This window comes from Dasypus novemcinctus, chromosome X (assembly GCF_030445035.2).
Source record: "Dasypus novemcinctus isolate mDasNov1 chromosome X, mDasNov1.1.hap2, whole genome shotgun sequence".
Lineage (NCBI taxonomy): Eukaryota > Metazoa > Chordata > Mammalia > Cingulata > Dasypodidae > Dasypus > Dasypus novemcinctus.
Window position 1 is genome coordinate 87,113,077 of NC_080704.1, and position 26,208 is coordinate 87,139,284.

Here is a 26,208-nt window from a genome sequence, read left to right on the forward strand (position 1 = left end):
GTAAATGCTTCCTTCTCTAATCTCCTATAAATATATAATCTTAGTTTTTTCATTATCTGCATGAAAATCTCTCATATCCATTTCTTTTAACATCCCCAATAGGTACCAGCAAAAGGCTAATATATATCTAATAAGCCTTTACAGATAGATAGAAGGGTATTTAAAAACCTTGCTGATCCGTCATTTTCCATAAGTTTAAAGCTTTAAAAGCTGCTCAACACAAAACCCTAAATAGAAAAAAGAAGTATAAAAGACACAGTACATTCTCTTTCTATTTACCAGTGCTCTGGTTCATTCCAATTCTTGGAGGAGAACTTGTTTCTTCTGATTCTTCTGATGAGTGTGCCAGGAAGTCATGAAGCTTCTGCACCAATGTATTCAACTTGCTTTCACTATCAAAAGAAAAATTTAATGGATTTCATTAGTTTGCCATATATAACAAGCTGAAAAAAAATCTATACTTAAGTCTTCAAAACGATGTATATTCTTAATCCCTGTATCCTTCCCCAGTCCTACATTGAGAGGTGGCTACTACTGGCTGTGGAGTTTTTCTTTTTGGAGTAATGAAATTGTTCTAAAATTTTTTTTGGTCATGATTGCACAATGCTGTGACTATATTAAGTCACTGATTGTGTACACTTTGGATGAATTGTATGGTATGTGAATATACCTCAATAAAACTACTTAAAAACAACTTTATATAGATATTTGGTCCTCAAGGATAGCGAACATAACTCCCTACTCAAGTAAAGGCTGCAAGTAGTAGCTTTCTTTTAAAGAGTATAGTACTATACTCTTTAGAAGAAAGAGCTGGGGGAAAAATAAACCAAATTTCAGATATGGGCTATAGTTAAAAGTAACACATATATATTATTACATACATGTTCTTAATGGCATTATTCACAAAAGCCAAGAAGTAAAAACAGTCCACCAATGGATGAATGGACAAGCAAAATGTGGTATAAAAGGACATAGAGGGAAACAGACTTTGGCCCAGTGGTTAGGGCGTCCGTCTACCACATGGGAGGTCCGCGGTTCAAACCCCGGGCCTCCTTGACCCGTGTGGAGCTGGCCATGCGCAGTGCTGATGCGCGCAAGGAGTGCCGTGCCACGCAAAGGTGACCCCCGCGTGGGGGAGCCCCACGCGCAAGGAGTGCACCCGTGAGGAGAGCCGCCCAGCGTGAAAAAGAAAGTGCAGCCTGCCCAGGAATGGCGCCGCCCACACTTCCCGTGCCGCTGACGACAACAGAAGCGGACAAAGAAACAAGACGCAGCAAATAGACACCAAGAACAGACAACCAGGGGAGTGGGGGGAATTAAATAAATAAATAAATCTTTAAAAAAAAAAAAAAAGGACATAGAAAGGTATGATGTTCTAATAAGGGCTACAACACAGGCTAAGTTCCTTGGAGACACCACCTTGAAAGAAATAAGTCAGACACAAAGGACAAATATTGTAATGAGTCCAGTTATGTGAACTATCTAGAATAGACCTACAGAGACAAAGTAGATCAGTGGTTACCAGGGGCTAGGTAAGATGGGGGCATTAAGGGATGACAGCCAAAGAGTATGGGGTTTCTTCTTGGGGTAATAAAAATATTCTGGGATAGTGGTGATAGTTGCACAACTCTGCAAATACTAAGAAAACAACTCAACTGCACACTTGAAAACAGTGACTTGTATGGTATGTGAATATATCTCAATTTTAAAATGTAACAACCTCACCCCCCAAAAAATGGTACACAAGGTAGCCCATGGTAGAATCAACTCAGCAGCAAGTTAATAGCCATCATTTGCAGCTCTGCCTTTGTGATACTCAGTTTCGGACTTTCAGACTTAAATTAGTAGGTAGGTCCAGTTTCTGGGACCAAGAGCCCAGGTAGCACTGTTTAAACAAGAGTGGGTATCGTTTTCTGCAGACCAAATGGTGGTTCTGTTTAGTAGAGTTGTCAGGGCTCAGCCTCCTCCTCCTATGTATCTGCCATCCTCGGGGCGTTGCCTTTGTCTACAGCCTAAGGTTGTTCTACCAGGGCGTTTCAGGCAAGAGGAAGGTATAAAAGGGGTAAGAGGGTCAATTTTCACTCAGATTCCATTGGCAGGAAGTTAGATTCACTACTGGGCCCACCTGCAAGTGAGGCTGGGAATGTAAAATCAGGGGGGCATAGTGGTGAGAAAGGAGAGAATGAACTCTGGGAGACAACTAGCAGTCTCAGTTCATGGTGCTTCATCGAAACCACTGTTTTCCTGTCCCCTATACCATCTCACACAAAGGATGTCTTTTGCCATCAGAAGGCACATGGGCCTCTTGGAAGGTGAATGCTGGATCAGTTTGCTTTTGCTGCATAACAAATGACCCCAAACCTTTCTGGTTTTCAACAGCAGCTTATGGTATGTGCATTGGTCATTTGGCCTGGGCTCAGTCAGACAGTTCTTGTCCAGTAGGGTTTGGCTGACCTTGGCTGTTCTCAATAGCGTGTCGGCTGGAGCGGACTGGTTTGTGACTGCCTCCTTTGGGATGGTGGGGGTCTTTCCATGTGGGCTCTATATTGGTCTCCCATGTTTTTTTTTAACAAACCAATTTAATTGATATATATTAATAAATCGTACAATCCAACCAAGTGTAACATCAATGGTATTTGGTATAATCACACAGTTTTGCATTCATCGCTTCAGTCATTATTACAGAATTTTCATTTTTTCAATAAAATAATAAAAGATAGAAAAATTTCATCACCTTTCAATCTCTCTAAGCTCCCCCTGCTGTACATAGCCATGCTTTCTAGATATTATTGCATATTTGTTTATTTACTTTAAAGCCATTTTATTGAGATATTCACATACCATATAATCTATCCAAAGTGTATAATCAATGGCTTTCAGTAAAATCACAATGTTGTGCATTCATCACCACAAAATATTTTAGAAAAATTTCATTACTCCAAAAAGAATAACTTCACACCCCTTAGCAATTCACCTCTCAATCCCTCCATCCTTCCCCAGCCCTAATAACTAATCTAATTTCATCTTTATAAATTGATTTCTATTTATGTATTGTATAAACAGAATCATACAATATGTAGTACTTTGTGTCTGGTTTCTTTCACAGCATAATGTGTTTTTTTGGTTTTTTGGTTTTTTTAAAGATTTATTTTTTATTTATTTCTCTCTTCTCCCCCCGCCCCACAGTTGTCTGCTCTCTGTGTCCATTCACTGTGTGTTCTTCTGTGACTGCTTCTATCCTTATCAGCAGCACTGGGAATCTGTATTTCTTTTTGTTGAGTCATCTTGTTGTGTCAGCTCTCCGAGTATACAGCGCCATTCTTGGGCAGGCTGCACATTCTTTCACACTGAGCGGCTCTCCTTATGGGGCGCACTCCTTGTGCGTGGGGCTCCCCTATGTGGTGGGCACCCCTGCATGGCATGGCACTCCTTGAGCGCATCAGCACTGCGTGTGGGCAAGCTCCACACAGGTCAAGGAGGCCCAGGGTTTGAACTGCGGACTTCCCATGTGGTAGGCGGACACCCTACCCATTGGGCCAAGTCCGCTTCCATAATGTGTTTTTTGTCCAATATTAACATCTTCTAACATTAACATACATTTATTCAGTTTCAAAGAAAAAGAGTCATATATGCAATATTATCTATATTCATATTTCACAAGATTTAACTATGCAGTACAGTCCCATGTTACATTTTTCAGCTTTCCTTTTAGTATTTACATGACCTATTCATTTCCGAAGATTAACACACAACCATTTTACCAATGGTATAGCCACTGTGGAGGGCTGTTTGGCAGTTCCTAAAAAAGTTGAATGTACATTTGCCACATGACTCCACAATACCACTACTGGGTTTATACTCAGAAATACTAAGACCAGTGACACAGACATCTGCACACTGATGTTCATAGTGGGGTTATTCACAGTAGCCAAAATATGGAAACAACCCAGGTGTCCATCAACCAGTGAATGGATAAACAAACTGTGGTACATGCATACGATAGAGTATTATGCAACTGTAAAAAGAAATGAAGACATAAAGCACATGGCAACATGGATGAACCTGAAGAACATTACATTGAGTGAAGCAAGCTAGACACAAAAGGACAAATACAGTATGACTGTGCTACTATGAACTAAATATATTATGTAATCTTGTAGAGTTAATAACTTCAATATGGGTCACCAGAAAATGGAATGAGGTTAGAGAATGGAAAGCTGAGGGTTAACTTGTGCAGAACTGGTAAAAACGATCTGTTAATCTTTGGAAATTAATACAAAATGTGAAAGCACAACATAATGTTTGTAACTAACAGTACTATTACATGAGTATTACAGTGGTTCAAAGGAAAAGCCTGTGGTCATGCATATTACTAAAATGAAAGCTAAAAAATGTAACATGGGACTGTATAGAATAGTAAAACTGCATGTGAAATATAATATTGGTAAAATTGCATATATTAGACCATTTCTCTTTGCAACTGAACAAATGTATGTTAATACTACAAGAAATATCAGACAAAAAAGCATGTTAAGTGAAAGAAATAAGATACAAAATATTACATATTGTACGATACCATTTATATGAAATATAAATCAATTTATAATGAAGAAATCAGATGAGTGGCTACGTATGGATGGGGAAGGACTGCTAAGGGGTGTGGAGTATTTCTTTTTGGAGTAATGAAATTGTTAAATTTTTTGTGGTGATGAATGTACAACATTGTGATTATACTAAAATCAATTGGTTATACACTTTGGATAGACTGTATGGTATATGAATATATCTGAATGAAACTGCTTAATAAATAAGTAGTTGTGCAAGAATAGCCAGAAATAGTAGCTATGTATAAGCCAGTAAAACAGAGAGATCGAGGTGAAGAATTTTCCTCTTTGCTTTTCTGATATTAGTTTATTGAAATAATGAAAACCCTCTAATGATGATTGAGGTGATGAATACACAACTATGTGACTATACAAAATATTAATATGTGTATCAATAAAATTGATTTGTTAAGTAAATAAATAAATGCCAAGTCAAAAAGAAAATAAGACTCGTTTAATACCTTGTTTAATACCTTGTCCTCTATCCTACAACAGAGGCCTGTTGACTGTAGACACTCAAATTTGTTGTAGCGTTACATATTTAAGGAAATCTAGAGTTTAAAGTTATACTACAGGTACATTCCATTAAATATAGATTAATGCTTATTTGTGAATTCATTTAAAAAACATATCAAAGTAGTTGATTTAAGGATCCCTTGGCTCTTATACTTCACTGAATGTTCCTACAGAAGATTCAATCACCAGCCAAACACAAACATACTGATAAAAAGTAAAAACATGGCTAACATTTATTGAGTACATACTATATATGAAGCACTGACCTAAGTGCTTTACTAAGTTCTAAAAGTCCATTTAATCCTAAGAAATATTCTGTAAGTTCTGTTCTACATCCACATTTACAGATGAGAAAAACTGAGGTACAGAGAGGTTAAATAACTTGTCCAAAGTAACAATGCAATAAGCTGTACAGCCAGAATTCAAACACAGCTGATATGTCCTAAATTATACCTTAACAAGATCTCAATTAAACAGTATCTACGTAGGTAGTATGGGATAAAAGAAAACAGACCAACATGTCAAACCCTCAATATTATTGCAAGTAACACTGAAACGTATTCTTCAAAAATTGAAATTTAGTGGTTACTGCACGTTCTGAGGGTAGGGGGAGAGAAGAATAGAACAGATGGAACATAGGGCACATTTTAGGGCACAGAATTATTCAGCATGATCTTGCAATAACAGATACAGGCCACTTCAAGTTTCATCAAAACCTATAAAAGTGGAGGACAATAGCAAGATGGTAGTGGAGTAAGGAGCTCCTAGAGTCAGCATCTGCTACAGGCAGTTAGCAAACACCCAGAGCTCTCTGGAGCTAGCCGAAGCACCTGTTTGGGGGCTCCAGGAGACCAGAAGAGCATCCTGCCACATCACTGAAGGAGTGGAAGGAGGAGACTGCACATGTGCCGAGAAGACTCGTAGTAGAGGCTCCACGCCACAGAGGCCAGTGCCCACCATTCACTGAAGGCACAAGCCACCTCGGGAGCTGTTCTGCGGCTGGAATTGAAAGCTCCACTTCCCCAAAATGGGGGAGGAAGAGATGGTCAGGCACCAACTTCAGCTACTGATGAGTACATTCAACGGTCTACAGCATAATCCTGAGAACAGCTTAAGTTTGAACCTGTCCAAGTCAGAAAGAGGCTGGGAGCTGCCATCTTAACTCTGCGCCTGGCACGAGGGAAAGCCAGGCGGACTGAAAATCCCAGTGCTGGTGGGGACCAGTTTCTTTCCAATCTAGGTCAGACTGCAACTCCAGCCTAAGCCCCAGGGCCACCTCCAGCAGGGAGGAAGCCCTGCTCTGGCCTCTCTGGGAAATTACTGGCCAAGCCAGCGGAGGTCAGTGATTATCCTCCTCTGGTGGCACCAGCGGTCCCAGGAGCTATTCTGTGGCAGGAATTGGAAGCTCCATTTCCCAGAAACAGGAGGAAGAGACAGTTGGCTGCTGATTTCAGCTACTGATTGGTAGACTTGGCTGGCTGGGATATAACCCTGGGGACAACTAGGGTGTGAATCTGCCCTAGTCAGAAAGAGGCCAGTAGCCTGACATTCTGACTCCGCCCCCAGCCTCAGGGGAAGCCCGGCTGACTGAAACTCTCAGTATCAGCAGGAACCAGTTTCTTTCAAGCATATCAGACTGCAGCCCTAGCCTAGGCTTTAGCCCCGCCTCTGGCAGGGAGGAGAGTGAGGCGCCCTGCAACAGGCTATAGAGGTAACTGCAGGTAACTTTGGCTGGCATAGACTGAAAATCAGAAGTCTACCAGGGCAACTGAGGTCATCTTGGACCCACACTGCATAGATTACTGCCCACACCTGCAGCTCCATCCCCGCCCCAGGCAAGGGAGAAAGGGATGTAAAGCTTCATCAGTCTCTCTGGGCAACTACAGTCTAGGCCTGCACATGGATTATTCCACATAGACTGTGACTCTGTCCCTACCCCTGGCAAAGGAGAAAGTTGGAAGAAGCTTCATTGGTTCCTGGCACAATGAGGGCAGCTTCAGCCTCCACAGCTTATAGCACCAACTACATGCTTGGCTCCTACTGCACAACCAGCAAGGGAGAAAGGATAGGAAGTCCTAAACTAAAGAGAAAAACTGCACCCAGAATAAATACTCTAGTAAGCCAGATGCCAAGACGCCAACAAAAAAATTACAATCCACACCAAGAAACAGGAAGCTATGATCCAGTTAAAGGAACAAGATAAGCCTCCAGATGACATAAGGAGTTGAGAAAACTAATCACAGATGTTCAAACAAATCTCCTTAATAAATTCAATGAGAAGGCTAAAGAGATTAAGGATATTAAGAAGACTGGATGAGCACAAAGAAGAATTTGAAAGCATACATAGAAAAATAGCAGATCTTATGGGAATCAAAGGTGCAATAAATGAAATTTTAAAAAAAAACATTGGAATCATATAATAGCAGATTTCAGAAGGCAGAAGAAAGGATTGGTGAGCCTGAAGAAATGGCCTCTGAAAGTGAACATACAGAAGAACAGATAAAGAATGGAAAAAATTGAACAAGGTCTCAGGGAACTAAATGACAGCAAAAAGTGTGCAAACTACATGTCATGGGTGTCCCAGAAAGAGAAGAGAAGGGAAAAGGGGCAGAAGGAATATTTGAAGAAATAAGGTAGAAAAGTTCCCAACCCTACTGAAGGACATAGATATCCCTGTCCAAGAAGCACAACGTAACAATCAGATGATCTTATTTTATCTGTAGCAAATTACACACCACATTGTGGTGTGTTAATGGAGGGGTGTTGTTTGGGAATTCTGCACATGTGCATGATTGTTTCATAAGTTTAAAACTTCTGTAATAAAAAATATATTTTAAAAATAATAATAGGGTGGGTTGGGGGAAAAACACACCAAATGTAAGATAAGGACTATGATTAGTAGTAAGATTTTGAAAATATTCTTTCATAATTTGTAACAAAGGTCTCATGACAATGCAAGGTGTTGGTAGAGGGTTGATGTATGGGATCCCTGTATGATGTTATGCATGTTTGCGTTGTAAGTCACAACTTTTACTATATACTTGTTTATGTATGTTCATATACAAATGATATAAAGAGAATAATAATAGGATTGGTTGGGGGAAAATACTTTGGTTAGTAGTAATATTTTGACAATGCTCTTTAATCATTAGTTTAAAAGGTTTAAAGTTATTGGAGGTAGGGTGACTTATGAGAGTCCTATATGATGTTATATATGTTTGTTTTGTACATTCACAACTATTATACACTTACTGTTGATGTATGTTTATGTATGAGTGGTATAATTCAATAAATTTAAAAAAATAAAATTTTAAAAAACCTATAAAAGTATACGATCCTAAATGTAAACCATAATGTAAACCATTGACCATGGTTAGTAGCAATGCTTCAATATTTGTACATCAGTTGTAGCAAATGTACCATCCACATGTAAAATGTTAACAGGGGAGAGGGGAAAAGGGGAAGGGTGATGGGTACATACGAATATCCTATATTCTCTACATGACTTTCCTGTATATTTTCTGTGACTTTTCTGTATCCTAAAGCTTCTTGGAAGAGAAAGTGAAAAAATTAAGACACTGGCGGAATATATGGAAGAAAATGCCACTGTACATACAGGACAACAGATCTTACAGTGATGAAAGACAAAATGTCTAAAAAACTTTTTTTTTAATTTTTTATTATTTCACATTCTTTTAAATTTTTTCTATTTTATTGTTATTTTTATATTATTTTATTTTCTTATTAATTTTATTTGGTTATTTTGTTGGCTTCATTTTTGAAGAGGTTTTGTATCACAGAAGGGTCACGACAGTGGCAGGGGAAGATCACTGATGCAGGGTGTCAGCGATGGGGGATGCATGGGAAGGCTTCATCTGGGGAATGCCTCTAAGGCATACAAATACGTTCAAGTGTTCATGGGGAATTATCTCAGTGAGTGGAGATCCCCACAATAACCAAAAGAATACTGAATTCCCATCATGGGGAGGTCTGCTACATTCTCTAATAGGACAGCAAGAATCCCCCAAGTACAAAGGCAGTGCCTAGTGAAGGAAGACAGACCATTACACCAGCCCCTTGATATTGATGATTATACTTATGAACCTTTTCTCGTGAAATTGAAATTTAGCCTAGTATTAAATACTGCTTACAAGTTATCTCCTGAAAGCCTCCTTGTTGCTCAAATGTGGCCTCTCTTTAAGCCAAACTCAGAATATAAATGCACTACCTTCCCCCTAGCACACAACATAATTCATGGGGATAAGCCTTTCCGGCACCTAGGGTTTATTACCAAGTGCCAACTAGCAATGCATCCAGAAAAAAGATCTTGACCAAAAGGGGCAATGGTAAATACAAATGAGTTTTTAAGGCTAAGAGACATCACAGTGAGTCAGAAGGTCATTCCAGAGGTTACACTTATGAAATTCACATCAGCATCTCATTGACTGCCACAGCAAACAGGGCCTCAAATAGAGGGGCTCCTGAGGGCTCTAGAGACATCCAGAAACTGTACACATGACAGACAGCTCAGGAATTCGTCACCCTGTCAGTGGGCCTTACTTTGAAATTTATGCTCCCAAGTGTAAGAGTTAGACTCATTTATAGGTTCTCTATACCTGGAATTTCTGCCACTTTTACTTGAACCTATAATTAGCACTACACTTGATAAATAATATATACCAGAGACTTAAATCTTTGATCTGCCCATGTGCAAGATGAGCCCTGAACTTCAGCAGAGTTTCAATACCTACTCTCCAGTTCATTGGACTCACCCAGGATAACTAACAAGGAGATGACGATGGATGACCATCCCAAGGAACAGAGAATGTCCGCAACTGTAAGCAAGACAGTTTTACCCATCTGCCCCACGGGACCTAAGCTCCTCTCAATTAGAAGCAGAGTGGCCATCGCCATCCCAAGGTCCTCAAGATTCGGGAATGAACAATGGAATAAAGATTTATTATTATTCTACTATAGACTTACTATTATTCTAGCAATGGAAAAACTCTTACCAATGATATAAAGGCACCAGAGATTCTGAATGATACGAGAGGGAAGAATGGGTGTAATATGATGGCATTTTTGGGACATTGGAGTTGTCCTGGATGACAATATAGTGATGGATATAGGCCACTGTATATTTTGTCAAACCCTACAAAATTGTGCAGGACAGGGTGTAAACTATAATGTAAAACTATAACCCTGAGTTACTAGCAATTCTTCAATATGTATTCAATTGTAACAAATGTACCACACTAATGAGGGATGCTGTTGATATGGGAAAGTGTGAGAGGGGGATGGAGTGGGGCATATTGGAATCCCTCATATACATAAAATGTAACACTTAAGTAATCTAAAGCTTTTTAAAAATAATAAAAATTTAAAATAAAAAAAGCAAAGATTTACCACTATAGCTAAGTAATATGCTTTAAAGTCAGGAAATGTGAGTTCTCCCACTTCATTCTTCTTTTTTAAGATCTTTTTGGTTATTGGAGCCCCTTACCTATCCAAGGTAAGTTAATAATTGGTTTTTTCATTTCTGCAAAAAAGGCAGTTGGGATTTTTATTGGGATTGCTTTGAATCTGTAAATCAGGTTGGGTAAAACTGACATCTTAATGATATTCAGTCTTCCAATCCATGAACACAAAATGTCCATCCATTAATTTCACTCTTCTTCAGTTTCTTTTAGCAATGTTTTACAGTTTTCTGAATACAGGTCCTTTATGTCCTTGGTTGAGTTCATTCCTAAATATTTGATTGTCATAGTTGCTATTATAAATGTAATTTTTTTTCTGATTTCCTCCTCAGATTGCACATCAACAGTATATAGAAATGTTATTGATTTTGCATATTTATCTTGTATCCTGCAACTTTGCTGAACTCATCTATTCTTGTAGCTTTGATGGATTTTTCAGGAGATTCTACATAGGATCATATCGTTAGCTAATAGTGAAAATTTTACTTCTTCCTTTCCTATCTGGGTACCTTTTATTTCTTTATCTAGCCTAATAACTCTAACTAGAACCTCTAGCACAATATTGAACAGCAGTGGTGATAGTGGGCATCCTTGTCTTCTTCCTGATCTCAATAGGAAAGCTTTCAGTCTTTCATCATTGAGTACAATGCTAGCTCTGTAGGTTTTTCATATATGCACTTTACCATATTGAGAACGCTTCCTTCTATTCCTATTTTTTGGGCTGGTTTTATCTAAAAAAAGTGTTGTATTCTGACAAATGCCTTTTCTGCATCAATCAAGGGGGTCATGTGATTTTCCTTCTCCAATTTATTAATGTTTATTACACTAGTTGATTTTGTTGTATTAAACAACCCATGCATACCTAGGATAAAACCCACTTGATCGTGGTGTGTAATTCTTCTAAAGTGCTTTTGAAGTATTTTGTGTTTCCAAGTATTTTGTTGAGGATTTTTGCACTAATATTCATTAGAGATATTGGTCTGTAATTTTCTTTTTTTGTAGTATCTTTATATGGTTTTGGTATTAGAGAGATCTTGGCTTCACAGAACAAAGGTGATAGCATTATTTCCTATTCAATTTTTTTTAAGAACTTGAGCAAGATTGGTATTAGATCACCTATGTAACCATCTGGTCCCAAGCTTTTCATTTTGGGGAGTTTGGGGTGTTTTTTTTATGGGTATCTTTATGTTTTTATTGAAGTATATTGTCCATACATGAACATACATAAGCAAGAAATGAACAGGGACTTCCAGGAAAACGGTGGACTACAAAGACATGGGACTCTCTTCTCCCTCCAGAAAAATAGCCAGAGGACAGGCTGAATCAGCCAGGAAAAAGATCTTCTAGAGTTTAGGATACCAGGCAAAGAATGGACACCGCCAGAGGAGAGAGGACCAAAGGAGGAGAATCACAATGACAGAACTGAGTTGAAACCAGCGGCTGCTGCTCCCCACCCCCTCCCCACACTAAAGACACTTTAGAATACTAGAATACTCAGACCTCTGGACCTGAGACTACAGACAAAAGGGGCTCCAGGGATCCACCACTCAAGGAATGGAGAGAGGGAGACAGCCCAAGGCTGACTCACCTTCTGACTCACAAATTTGGTCTGCTGTGTTCCAGGAGCCCTTCCAGGTGGGGTGGGACAATGCTATGTTTGCCCTGGGATCCAGCACAAGACTGAAGAAATCAGACCCTCTCAATCTCCCTCTCTTTTAGCTAGGATTGACTATAGAGGATGCACCTCCCCAGAAAGGGGGAGAGATAGGAACACAGCCTAAGGCTGACTCTGTAGCTATGTCCCCCTGAGGAGCCCTTACAGGCCAGGGAGGGCCACACCACTGCTTGCCTTGGGAGTCAGGAAGGGGCTAAAGGAATACAACCCTTCCAAACTCCTCTACTAAACAGGACTGATGGTTGATGACACAGAGGGGAGTGGAAATATTTCCTACCTGGGGAAGGGAAGGGGCTTCCAGAGAAGGCTAGAGAACTGTATCTAAAAAGCTTTGAATTACAAGGCTCTTAGCCTCCAGAAAGAAAATCAATCACAATCCAGTCTGTATTGCAATAAACACACTCTGCAAGGCACTGAACTGAAAGGGCTGCCAAAGAGCACCTTGGCAGACCAAGGAAGTGCACGTGAAAAAAATTAAAAATAAATAAGAGAGGCTTCCAAGAAAGAACATATGAATAAATTAAAAATAAGTAAGAGAGGCTTTTTCTGAACTTTATAGCCTCCCTTCCTAAGGCACTAGGAAGCAGGTCTGCAATGAATTACTGGGTCCAGAGCCCAGTTTTGTGCAATTAGGAGGGACAATCCTAATGGTCCACGTCAAACCAAGAATCGAAGAGAAGTATTAATAACACATAGCCTCCTGCCACTAAATCCCTAAAAAAGAGAAAGAAATTAAGAATCTAGATAAACTACATCCTAAGCAGATGCCTAGACATGAGCAAAAAATTATGAGCAATACTAAGAAAATGGAAGAAATGGCCCAAGAAAAGGAAAATATCAAGGCCCCAGAAGAGACACAGGACTTGAGAGAACTAAAATGAGACACACACAATTTCCAAAATCAAATTAATGAGTTGAAAGACAACATGGTTAAAGAGATAAATGACATTAAGACACTGGGGAAAAAGGAAAAAGAAAAAAACACATTGAGCGAGGGCACAGAAGACTTTGAAATCCTGAAGAGAGAAGTAACAGAGCTCATGGGAATGAAAGACACAAAAAGTGAGATCAAAAACACATTAGAGGAGAGCAAGGGGCAAGATGGCATTGGATTAAGTGTACCCACATCATCTCTCTTACAAAAAACAGCTGAGTAGGAAGAAAATCCTGCCTGAGTGAGTTGTTTTGGGAACCCACAAAGCAGGAGACTTCAGGACATGGATCTGGAGTAAGCGAGACAAAAAGATTGATTGCTCAAGGTAAAACAGTGAGTTTCTGGTGCTTGAGGCTGGAGCTGTGGGATGGCTAAGCCCCAACCTCAGGACAGGAAGCCACAGCAATCCCCAACGCATGCCATTGATCCAGCAAGAGGAGGCATACTCCGAGGGAGGGTTCTGGTAAAGGGTGGAGAGGGGTCTACCCTGTGAGGGTTTGATTGTCTGAACCTCCTTTTTGAGCTGTGAGGAACAAAACACCTGGCTTGAGGAGAAACCAGGAAGAAGGGAGAGATGAATCTGCTGAGGCAGGCTGATTTACCCAACCACTGTGGGGTAGGGAAAATTTGCCTGAAAGAAGGTGGAGTCATCAATTAACAAGTCCTGTGCAACTCCACTAAGGGAGGGGGGGGCAGTAGGAAGTGCTTAATAAGCTTCCAAGAGCATACTTAGGGTTTCCTGCAAGGAGTGGGTGCTCTCGAAGAGGCTGAGTCTCATTTTTTTCTGCAGTGAGTTAAGTCACCAGGGTCCCATTTGAATTTCAAAAGGGAACTCTCACTCAAGCTGTAGCTTTCTGCTGCCCTGGGAAAGAAAGCAGTTAGAATAAAAAGGGGGAAGGACAGATTCCCAATCAATTTATCCAATTGCAAAGAGTCAACCCTACCCCAGAAAAAGGGACCATAGCTTTCTGAAAAGCTAATCAAACCAACAAGAAAGTTTAGCTCAGTGTAGGAGTTTCTTCCTTGAATACACAAAGTCACTAGTCCAATTCCTGGCTCCACTTAGAGTAATGATCACTGGAATATTAAACATCTAGCTGATACTTCAGGACAGGGAAAACATAGACATTATTCTTGTATTAGCTTCCCTTGGATCTCTTATATTTCCTAAAAAAAAAAACCTTCCATTTATTTCATAACTTAACTTAGTTTATTAGCTAGAACCCACTTAAAATCTGCAGCAAGAAAGCTGCAGGGTAATTGATTGATAAACACCAGAAGCCTGAGAAGCTTCACAGGGGCTTCAGAGGGAAGGCTGTTTTTCCTTAGTTTGGTTGATTCCTTGCTTGTAAGTTCATCTGTTTTTTTGATGTCTTGTCTTTCTTCCCTCTTTATTCCACCCCACTTTTTTTTTCTTTTTTTTTTTTAACTTAGGTGCTGCCATCTTGTTTCTAGTTTGCTGTGCTTCCTCTTCCTGGATTTCCTCTTTTCTGTGTGTACTGATTTTGGCTAGAAACACTATCTCCTTTCCTTCCTACATCTTTCTTGTTCTTTTAATTTATTTAAATTTATTGATTGATTGATTGATTTCTCTCCGCTTTCCCCCCACCCCAGGTATCTGTTCTCTGTGTCTATTTGCTGCGTCTTCTTGTCTTCTTCTTTGTCTGCTTCTGTTGTTGTCAGCGGCAGGGGAATGTGTGTTTCTTTTTATTGCTGTCATCTTGTTGTGTCAGCTCTCCGTGTGTGCAGCGCCATTCCTAGGAAGGCTGCACTATCTTTCGCGCTGGGCGGCTCTCCTTACGGGGCACAATCCTTGCGCGTGGGACTCCCCTATGCAGGGGACACCCCTGCATGGCACGGCACTCCTTGCGTGCATCAGCACTGTGCATGGGCCAGCTCCACACGGGTCAAGGAGGCCCGGGGTTTGAACCGCGTTCCTCCCATGTGGCAGACAGATGCCCTAACCATGGGGCCAAGTCCGCTTCCCATCCTTCCTACATCTTTCTATCTTCCGCTTTCTGTTGTTGCTCTTATATTTCACCTCTCTTTGTTTAGCCCCCAATTTTTCTGGTTTTTTATTTCTCTTATATTCTATTTTCTATCTGTTACTCTCTTTTTGTCCTTTCTTTTCTCTTTCATTCTCTCATCATTACTCTGGCCTATTAAATCATACTACATACTTCCCCATATTCAGTTTCCCATTTCATTGTAGATACTGCACTTTTTTTTTCCTGTAACTCTTCACGGCTTACATGAGGTAAATATTCACTTTCCTAGAACTTACATGGTTCTTCGGCTAACATTTCCTATCACTATTACTATTATCCTTTTTCTTTTCTTACCTCTCTTACTTTCCCTGGCCCTCATCTTTTTCTTTCAAGGGAACTTAGACAATAACAAGGAAATAGAATGAGAAGAACAAAGTGTCAAAGAGAACACTTCACACACACAAAAACAGCAACTAAATAAAACCTGAGACAAGCAGGAGAAGCTAATCAACTGAGCAAACTCATTAAGATAAAAGAATGACCAGACAGCAACAAAAAATTACAAACCATACCAAGAAACAAGAAGACACAGCCCAGTCAAATGAACAAGCTAAAAATCAGGAAGAGAAGCAGAACATCATACAACTAATCAAAGCTGTCCAAACAAATATCATGGACCAACTTAATGAAGTGAAGGAAGAGATTAAGGATATTAAGAAAACACTTGGAGAACATACTAAAGAAATAGTAAACTGCATAAAAAGATAACAGATATGATGGTAATGAATGGCACAATCCAAGAAATCAAAAACACACTCTCAGCAAATAACAGCAGATTTGAAAAGGCAGAGGAAAAAGTTAGTGATGTGGAAGACAGTACATCTGAAATCAGATAGTAGAACTGAAAGCTAAAAAGACAGAATAAAATCCAGCAGGGATTAAGGAATTTGAATGACAACACAAAACATACAAACATATGCATTATAGGCACCCCAGAAGAAGAAGAGAAGGGAAAGGGGACAGAAAGTGTGTTGGAGGAAATAATGGCTGAAAACTTCCCAAACCTATTAAGGGAGATGGATATACTGATCCAGGAAGTCCAGCACATCCCAAACAGTATAAATCCCAACAGGCCTACTCCAAGACATATACTTGTCAAATTATCCAGCGCTCAAGACAAAGAGAAAATACTGAAGGCAGCGATACAGAAGAGAATCATCACATACAAGGGAAGCTCAATAAGATTAAGTATTTATTTCTCATCTGAAACCACAGAGGCAAGAAGTCAGTGGTATGACATAGTCAAGGTACTAACAGAAAAAAATTTCCAACCAAGAATACTCTACCCGGCAAAGCAAGCATTCACAAATGGAGAGTTCAAGATACTCACAGATAAACAAAAACTAAGAGAGTAAGCCAATAAGAAACTTGCCCTTCAAGAAATACTAAGGGAGTTCTGCAGACTGAAAGAAAAAAAAAACAAGAGACAGAGTTTGAGCAGAGTGTAAGAACAACTAAAAAGACAAAAACAGAACATATGACATAAACAAATCCAAAGAAAATATGGCTAATATAAGCAATTCCTCGAAAGTAAAAACAATGAATGATAATGGATTAAACTCACCAGTCAAGAGACACAGATAGGCAGATTGGATAAAGAAATATTACACATCTATACACTGTCTGCAAGAAAACCACCTTAGACCCAGGGTTTCAAGGAGGTTGAAACTGAATGGCAGGAAAACAATCTTACAAGCAAACAATAACTAAAAAAGATCAGGAGTAGCTATACTAATATCGGACAAAATACACTTAAACTGCAAAACCATTGTGAGAGACAAAGACAGTCACTATGTATTAGTAAAAGGGGTAATCTTTCAAGAAGAAAGAACAATCATAAACATTTAAGTACCTGACCAGGGCACCTCGAAATACATGAGGCAAACACTGGAAAAGCAAAGTGGAGGAATAGATGCTGCTACAATTATAGTAGGGGACTTTAATACACCATTATCACCATTAGACATAATATCTCAACAGAGTCAATAAAGAAAAAAAGACTATGAGTAATATATTTAAAGGATCTGGACCTAATAGACATATACAGAACACTACACCCAAATACAACAGAATATACATTCTTCTCAGGTGCGCATGGATCATTCTCCAAGCAGACCACATGCTAGGGCTCAGAGAACTTCTCAATGAATACAGAAAGACTGAAATCATACTAGGTAATTTCTCTGACCACAATGGAATGAAGGTGGAAATCTACAAGGGCCAGACAACCAGATTAGGCATTAAGCAACACATTTTGGAAAAACAGTGGATCGAGGAGGAAATTTCAAAAGAAATCCCACATGAGTGCCTGTGAGAGGAGACAGTGCCTGCATGGCGAGCCGAGTGCCAGCGTGGTTAGCCAGTGCCCAGGCAAGTGAGTCACGCAGCAAGATGATTATGCAACAAAAGAGAAATGAAGGCGACAGTAAAGGTAAAGCACAACAGGAACCAGGAACTGAAGTAGCACAATTGACAGAGAACCTCTCTAAACATCATAGGACCCCAGGATTGAATCCCAGGAAATCCTAGTGGAGAAAAACAAGGAGAAAAAACAAAAAGAGAAACAGATACAGAAGATCACACAGTGAATGGACACAGACAGCAAAAACAACGGACTGGGGGAGGGGGTGTATACTCAGTAGAATTGAATCTCTGGACTGTCCATGTGCCAACTGGGCCCTGAGCCTCAGCAGAGTTGCAACACGTGCTCTCCGGTTCCTTGGACTTAACCAGGTCAGCTGACGGGGAGGTGAGAATGTTTAAACATCACACCAGGGAACCAACTGCTACAACTTCAAACAGAAGAATCACATCCATCAGCCACATGGGATCTAAGTTCCCTCTTGTTATAGAGGTGGAGTGGACATCATCATCCCAGGGTCCACCAGATGGAGGAATATAATATGAAGTGGAGTCGAATTGCTGGTATTCTACTATAGAACTATTCTAACTCTAACAATGGAAGTGATTGTATCATTGATGTGGAGATGGTGGCCAAAGGAGTTGCTGAGGGCAGGGAGAGGGAGGAAGAGGTGTGATATGGGGCATCTGGGGGAATTGGAGTTGTCCTGAATGATATTGCAGAGACAGATGCAGGATTCTGTATATCCTGCCATACCCCACTGGATGGACTGGGGGAGAGTGTGAACTACAATGTAAACTATAGTCCATGCAGTGTGCCAATGCCCCAGGGTGTGTTCACCAAATGCAATGAATGTGCCTTACTGATGAAAGGGGATGTTGACATGGGAGGAACGGGGGATGGGGAACATGGGAACTTCTTATGTTTTGTAACATAACATCGTGTGTGACCTATTTATCTTTCAAAAAAGACAATATTAAAAAATAAATTAATTTTTAAAAACAACATACTACCAAAGCCATAGTGGTCAAAATTGCATGGTATTGTCACAAGGAGAGATATACTGACCAATGGAACCAAATTAAGAATTCTGATATAGATTCTCGCATATACAATAATCTGATATTTGACAAGGCCAGCAAACCCACTCAACTGGGAGAGAAAGGCCTTTTCAATAAATGGTGCTTGGAGAAACAGATATCCATAGTAAAAGAATGAGAGAGGAACACCAACTCACATCTTATACAAAAATCAAGTGAAGATGGATCAAAGATCTAAATGTAAGATCCAAGACCATAAACACCTTGGAAGACAATGTAGGGAAGCATCTATAGGACTCTGTAATAGGAAATAGCTTCATGCACTTCAGACCCAAAGTAGGAGCAGCAAAAGTAAAAATAGATGAATGGGCCACCTCAAAATTAAAACCTTTGGCACCTCAAAGGAATTTGTCAAGAAAGTGAAATGATAGCCTACACAATGAGAGATACATTTGGCAACCATATATCTGATAGGAGACTAATATCCAACATAAGAAGAAATCCTACATCTCAAAAATAAAAGGATAAAGAACCCATTTAAAAATTGGGCAAGAGTTTCAAACAGACACTTCTCCAAAGAAGAAATGCAAATGGCTAAAGAGCACATGAAAAGATGCTCAACATCACTAGCTGTTAGGGAAATACAAATCAAAAGTACACTGAGATACCATCATACACCGATTGGATTGAAGGCTATTAAAAAAATAGGACTACAAGTGTTAGAGAGGATGTGGAGGAATGGGAACCCTCATCCACTGCTAACGGGAAAGTAAAAATGATCCAGCCACTGTGGAGGACAGTTCGGTGTTTCCTCAAAAAACTAGCTATAGATCTGTCAAATGACCCAGCAATTCCACTGCTGGGTATATACTCAGAAAAGCTGAAAACAAGGACACGAACCAATATATGGACTCCAATGTTTATAGTGGCATTAGTCACCATTGCCAAGAGTTGGAATCAACCCAAATACCTATCAGCTGATGAATGGATAAACAAAATGAGGTATATATATACAATGGAACACTACTCAGCTCTAAGAATGAATACATACTAACACACAAGATAACATGGATGAATCTTAAGGCCCTTATGTTGAATGAAGCAAGCCAGGCATTGAAGGACAAATACTACATGATCTCTATGATAATGAATTAAGCAAATCAAGCCATCTCAGAGAGCTAGAGTCTCCAAGAGAGGCTTATGACAAATAGTCGGGGGAGAAGGAGGTTGTGAGCCAACAGCAACACAGGCAAAACCTATGATAAGGTGAAGGTAAGTAGTTTTTCAATGAAGGGTTGTGAGGGGGTTATAGGGATAGTATTGGGTTGGGCTGTGCAGGCTTGACAGGGGCTAGGGTTGGGAAGATGGGTCGGATGGTCCACAGAATTGGGGGAAGGGTGAGGGGAGCAGGTGAACACAGGGGATTGGCAGGTATGTGATTGAAATTACAGTGTTGAGAAAACTCTTTAGACAATATAATAAGGAAGGGTTACTTGTTTAGGGTATTGAATGAGGGGCATTTGGCACAGGGTACACTTGGGGCAGGCTTCTAGGACATTCATGAGTACTCATCTTGTCATAATGTGTTATATCAGTTTGTGGATACCAATAAAATGAGTGGGAAGGTGTTGTACTCCCATACTGTGGACACCTGATATTCTCAAACAGAGGGGAGGGTGTCTCACGAGAGCATGGGTAGCTCCTAATATAGATCAGACTAGTGGGTCAAGCCCTCACCACTGTTGCAAGTATCTATGAATCTTCTCCTTCAAACAGTGAAGCTTTGTTGTCACTATGGGCCCCAAGTGGAAGGGGAAAGAGGAATAGAATAGATTGGAGAGGGAGTAATTGGGGGGCAATGGAAGTGTTCTGCATAATCACGCAATGATAGATACAGGCCATGTTAATATCAGCAAAATTTTATTAAAAGTATACAGTCTAAAAAGTAAACCATAATGTAAACTACTGACCATGGTTAGTAGCTATGTTTCAATATTTGTACATCAGTTGTAGCAAATATAACATCCCCATGTAAAAAGATGATTGTTGTGGAAGGGAAAAGGGAGAGGATGTTTGGTATATGGGAGTCCCCTATATTCTGTATGTGACCTTACTGTGACCTAAAACTTCTCTGAAGACATAATTTTTTAAAAAAGACAATGAGGAAGAAATGGAAGAGACTGCCTTGCCACTGTACATACAGGACAACACCTATTACAGTGGAAAGGCAAAACGTCAAAAAAATTTTTTATAATATTTTTCATTTTTTTAATACCCCCAATTTTTTCTTTTAGTTTTTCTAAATTATTATATATTTTATTTCTAATGTTTAATACTACCATAACTATTTCATTTTCATATTAATTGTATTTGGCAATATATTAGGCTTCATTTTTAAAAAAGTTTTGGATCACAAAGGAATTCAACAATGGCAAGGGAGGAGCACTGGTGTGGGTGTCACTGATGGGGGTGGCATGGGAGGGAGTTTGCCTGGGCATGCATATAGGGTATATAGATACATTCAGATGTTCACTGGGTATTGAAACAGAGGGTAGAGATTCACACAACTGAGGGAGTGCTAGGTTCTGATCCTGGGGAGCTCTGCCGCATTCCCCAATCGAACAGCAACAATCCCCCAAGTGCAAGGGCAATAACCAGTGAAGGATACTCCAACAATGGGCCTCTGATACTGATGACTATGCTTATGAGCCTGTTGCACCTGAAATTTCAACTTGCCCTAGTGTTGCAGGGTGCCTGTTATCTCCTGAGAGCCTCCATGTTGCTAGGGTGTGGCCAGTCAATAAGCCAAACTCAGCACACAAGTGCATTATCTTCCTCCAGTGTGGGACACGGCTCCAAGGCATGAGCCTCCCTGGCACTGAGGGATTACTACCAAGCACCAGCTGATGATGCAACTAGAAAAAGACCTTGAATAAAAGGAGGAACTAATAAATACAAATGAGTTTATATGGCTGAGAGACTTCAAAATGAGTCAGGAGGTCATCAGAGGTGTCGCACTTATGCACATCTCAGCAGGATCCCAGAGACAGCCAAAGTAGATACAACCCCAAGTAGTGGTGCTCCTGAGGGCTACGGAGACAACCAGGTCCTCCGGTCATGCAGATGGCTCCAGAGTTCGGTGCCTTGCCAGTGGGCCCTACTTTGGAATTTGTGCTCCTGAGTGTGACAAAGTTGGACTGAGATGTGACTTCTCTACACATGCCTCTTCTGTCCCTTTTATTCAACCTATGGTTGGTGCTAAAGTTGGTGTATGCCCAGGAGACTTGAATCTCTGGGGGGTCAATGTGCCAACTGGGCCCTGAGCCTCAGCAGTGTTGCAGCAACTCTACTCCACTTCATTGGACTTACCCAGGTCAGCTGACAGGGGGGTGAGGATGGACAACCACCAACAACCACCACACCAGGGATCTGAGATAGTCTACAGCTGAGGGTATGAGAGTCCCCTCCACCAGCCATGTGGGAGTGTAACCTCCTCTCAATTGAGAGGTGGAGTGTGCATCGCCACCCCAGGGTCCTCAGAATGGAGAAATAAAATATGGATTAGATTGGACTTACTGGTATTCTTCTATAGAATTATTGTGAATCTAGCAATGGAAGAAATTATATCACTGGTGTGGAGACAGCAGCCACAGGAGTTCCTGAAGGCAGGGAGAGGGAAAAGAAGGTGATATGGGGGCAATTTCAGGACTTGGAGTTGTCCTGAATACTACTACAGGGACAGATGCAGGGCATTATAAATCCTGCCATAACCCACTGAATGGACTGGGAGAGAGTGTAAACTACAATGTAAACTATAATCCATGCTGTACATGCTCCAAAATGTATTCATCAATTGCAACGAATGCACCACACTAATGAAAGAAGTTGTTGATGTGGGGTGTAGCGACTGGGGCATATGTGAATCCCCTATATTTTTTTAATGTAACATTTTGTGTGATCTATGTATCTTTTAAAATAAATTTTAAAATACATTAAAAAAAAGATATGGGCTGACAGAATGGACCAAAAAACATGAGCCAGTTATATGCTACTTAAAAGAATCTAGGGAAACGGACTTTGGCCCAGTGGTTAGGGCGTCTGTCTACCACATGGAAGGTCCGCGGTTCAAACCCCGGGCCTCCTTGACCCGGGTGGAGCTGGCCATGCGCAGTGCTGATGCGCGCAAGGAGTGCCCTGCCACGCAGGGGTGTCCCCCACGTAGGGGAGCCCCACGCGCAAGGAGTGCGCCCGTGAGGAAAGCCGCCCAGCGTGAAAAGAAAGAGCAGCCTGCCCAGTAATGGCGCCGCCCACACTTCCCGTGCCGCTGACGACAACAGAAGCGGACAAAGAAACAAGACGCAGCAAATAGACACCAAGAACAGACAACCAGGGGAGGAGGGGAAATTAAATAAATAAATAAATCTTTAAAAAAAAAAAAAAAAAAAGAATCTAAACTTAGACCCAGGGATACAAATCAAATGAAAGTGAAAGGTTCGAAAAAAGATACTAACGCAAATAGTAGCCAAAAAAGAACAGGGGTAGATATGCTAATATTGGAACAAACAGACTTTAAATGCAAAAAACGTTATAAGAGATATGGAAGGTCATTATGTATTAATAAAAGGGACAATCCAGGAAGCAAATGTGGCTCAACAGATAGAGCATCTGCCTACCACATAGGAGGTCCAAAGTTTCGATACCCAGGGCCTCCTGGCTCGTATGGTGACCTGGCCCACATGCAGTGCTGCTGAGCACAAGGAGTGCCAGCCCACACAGGGATTCCCCCTTGTAAGGATGCCCTTCACACTAGAAGTGGCCCCTGTGCAAGGAGAGCTGCCCCACATGAAACTGTAGCCTGCCCAGGAATGGTACCAAACACACGGAGAGCTGATGTAGCAAGATGACGCAAGAGAAAGAAATACACATCCCCAGTGCCTCCGGACACAGAAGAACACACAGTGAATGGAAACAGAGAGCAGATGGGGGGGGCAGGGAATAAATAAATAAATCTTAAAAAAGGGACAATCCGCCAGGAATAAATAACAGCCATAAATATCTATGTACCTAACCAGGGTACCCCAAAATACATGACACAAATTCTGGCAAAATCCAGGGAGAAATGGACATCTCTACAATGCTCTCTGGAGACTTCAATACCCCACTCACATCATTAGCTAGAACTAGACAGAACATGAACAAGGAAACAGAGAACTGGAACAAAATGATAAATGAGTTAGACCTAACAGACATATACAAAACACTGCATCCAAACTCAGTGGGTTATACATTCTTCTGAAGTGCCCATGGATCTTTCTCTAGGATAGACCACATGTTAGGGCACAATGCAGCTCTCAATAAATATAAAAAGACTGAAATTATACAAAGCACCTTCTTAGATCATAATCAAATGAAACAGGAAATCAAGACGACAGGAAAAAAGTAAATTCACAAATGTGTGGAAGCTAAACAACACACTCCTAAATAATTCGTGGGTCAAAGAAGAAATTGCAAGTGAAATCAGTAAATAGAGACAAATGAAAACAAGAACAAAACTTATATCAAAAAATATGGGATAGAGCGAAGGCAGTCTTTACAGGGAAATTTATAGTCCTAAACGCCTATATTGAAAAAGAAGAACTAAACTCGAAGATTTAACTGAACTAGAGAAACTAGAAAAAGAACAACAAACCAAGCCCACAGTAAGAAGGAAAGAAATAATAAAGATTAGAGGAGAAATAAACGAAATTGAGGACAAAAAAAAAATAAAGAAAATCAACAAAAACAAGAGCTGGTTCTTTTAGAAGATCAATAAAATTGGCAAATCCCTAGCTAGTCTAACAAAGAAAAAAAGAGAGAAAGGCAAATAAATACAATAAAAAAAGAAAGGAGGGAAATTATGACTGACCCCACAGAAAAAAAAAGGGATTATAAAAAGAAATTGAGAAACTGTATATCAACAAACTAGACAACATAGATGAAACAGACAAATTCCTAGAAATGCACAACCTACACTGACACTACAAGAAATACAAGAACTTATAAAACAAATCACATTTAAAGAGATTGAATATGTCATAAAAAAATCTCCCAGCAAAGAGAAATTCAGGACAAGATGGCTTCATGGGTGAATTCTACCAAGCATTTCGAAAAGAATTAACACTAATCCTGTCCAAGCTCTTCCAAAAAAAAAATTGAAAAGAAGGGGAAATTACCCAACACATTGAAAATATGACTAAAGAGAACAAGGATATTAAGAAGACACTGGGTGGGCATAATTTGAAAGTCTGCAAAAAGAGTAACAGGATTTATGGGAAGGAAAGACACAATGGATAAGATTAAAAATACATTAGAGGCACAAAAGAGCAGATCTTAACTGCTTAAGACAGAATTAGTGATTTTGAAGACAGAACACCTGAACTGGAAAAGGCAGAACAAAAAGAGAAGAGAGGCGGCAGACTTGGCCCAGTGGTTAGGGCATCCATCTACCACATGGGAGGTCCACGGTTCAAACCCGGACTTCCTTGACCCGTGTGAAGCTGGCCCATGTGCAGTGCTGATGCGCACAAGGAGTGCCCTGCCACACAGGGGTGTACCCCACGTAAGGGAGCCCCACGCGCAAGGAGTGTGCTCGTAAGGAGAGCCGCCTAGCGCGAAAGAAAGTGCAACCTGCCCAGGAATGGTGCCACACACACAGAGCTGACATAACAAGATGATGCAACAAAAAGAAACACAGATTCCCGTGCCGCTGACAACAGAAGCAGTCAAAGAAGACGTAGCAAATAGACACAGAGAACAGACAACCGGGGTTGGGGGAGAGGGGAGAGAAATAAATAAATCTTAAAAAAAAAAGAGAGAGAGAGGACAGAAAAAATGGAACAGGGTCTCAGGGAGTTGAATGACAATATGAAATGCAAAAACATGCATTATCAGCATCCCTGGAGAAGAAAATGAAAAAGGGGCAGAAAGAATATTTGAGGAAATAATGACTGAAAATTTCCCTACTCTTATGAAAGACATAAACATAAATATCTAAGAAGGACAAGGCACCCCAAACAAAATAAACATGAACAGACCTACTCCGAGACACATACTATTCAGAATGTCAAATATAAGAGATAAAGAGGAGATTTTGAAAGCAGCAAGAGAAAAGCAAAGCATCACATATAAGGGAAACCTGATAAAATTCCAACAGCATACTTTACAGAAACTGAAAAGGCAATTACCAAATACATTTTGAAGGGAAAGTGCACCCAAATAGCCAAAAGCATTCTAAAGAGGGAAAGCAACATCAGAGGAATTTTACTGCCAGTCCTTGAAACATATTACAAAGCTACAGTGGTCAAAACAGCATGATACTAGCATAAAGATAGACACATTGATCAGTGGAATAGAATTGAGAATTCAAAAGTAAACCCTCACCTATGCAGCCAACTGGTTTTTTGTAGGTTTTTTAAATTATTTCTATTATTTATTTCTCTCTCTACCCTTCCCCCCCCCTTAGCTATCTGTTCTCTGTGTCTATTTGCTGCATGTTTTTCTTTGTCCACTTTTG

At 40.3% G+C, this 26,208-nt stretch overlaps 1 protein-coding gene across 8 annotated transcripts in view; it reads right to left on the minus strand.

Annotated features, from left to right (window-relative positions):
- The window catches only part of ATRX (ATRX chromatin remodeler), a 362,990-nt gene that overhangs the window by 296,037 nt on the left and 40,745 nt on the right, over positions 1-26,208 (minus strand). For all 8 annotated transcript variants that reach the window (XM_058292114.2, XM_058292110.2, XM_058292112.2 and 5 more), the window contains exon 2: positions 280-392. In XM_058292114.2, coding sequence (XP_058148097.1) covers positions 280-392 — 113 coding nt within the window. The remainder of the gene's footprint in view (positions 1-279; positions 393-26,208) is intronic.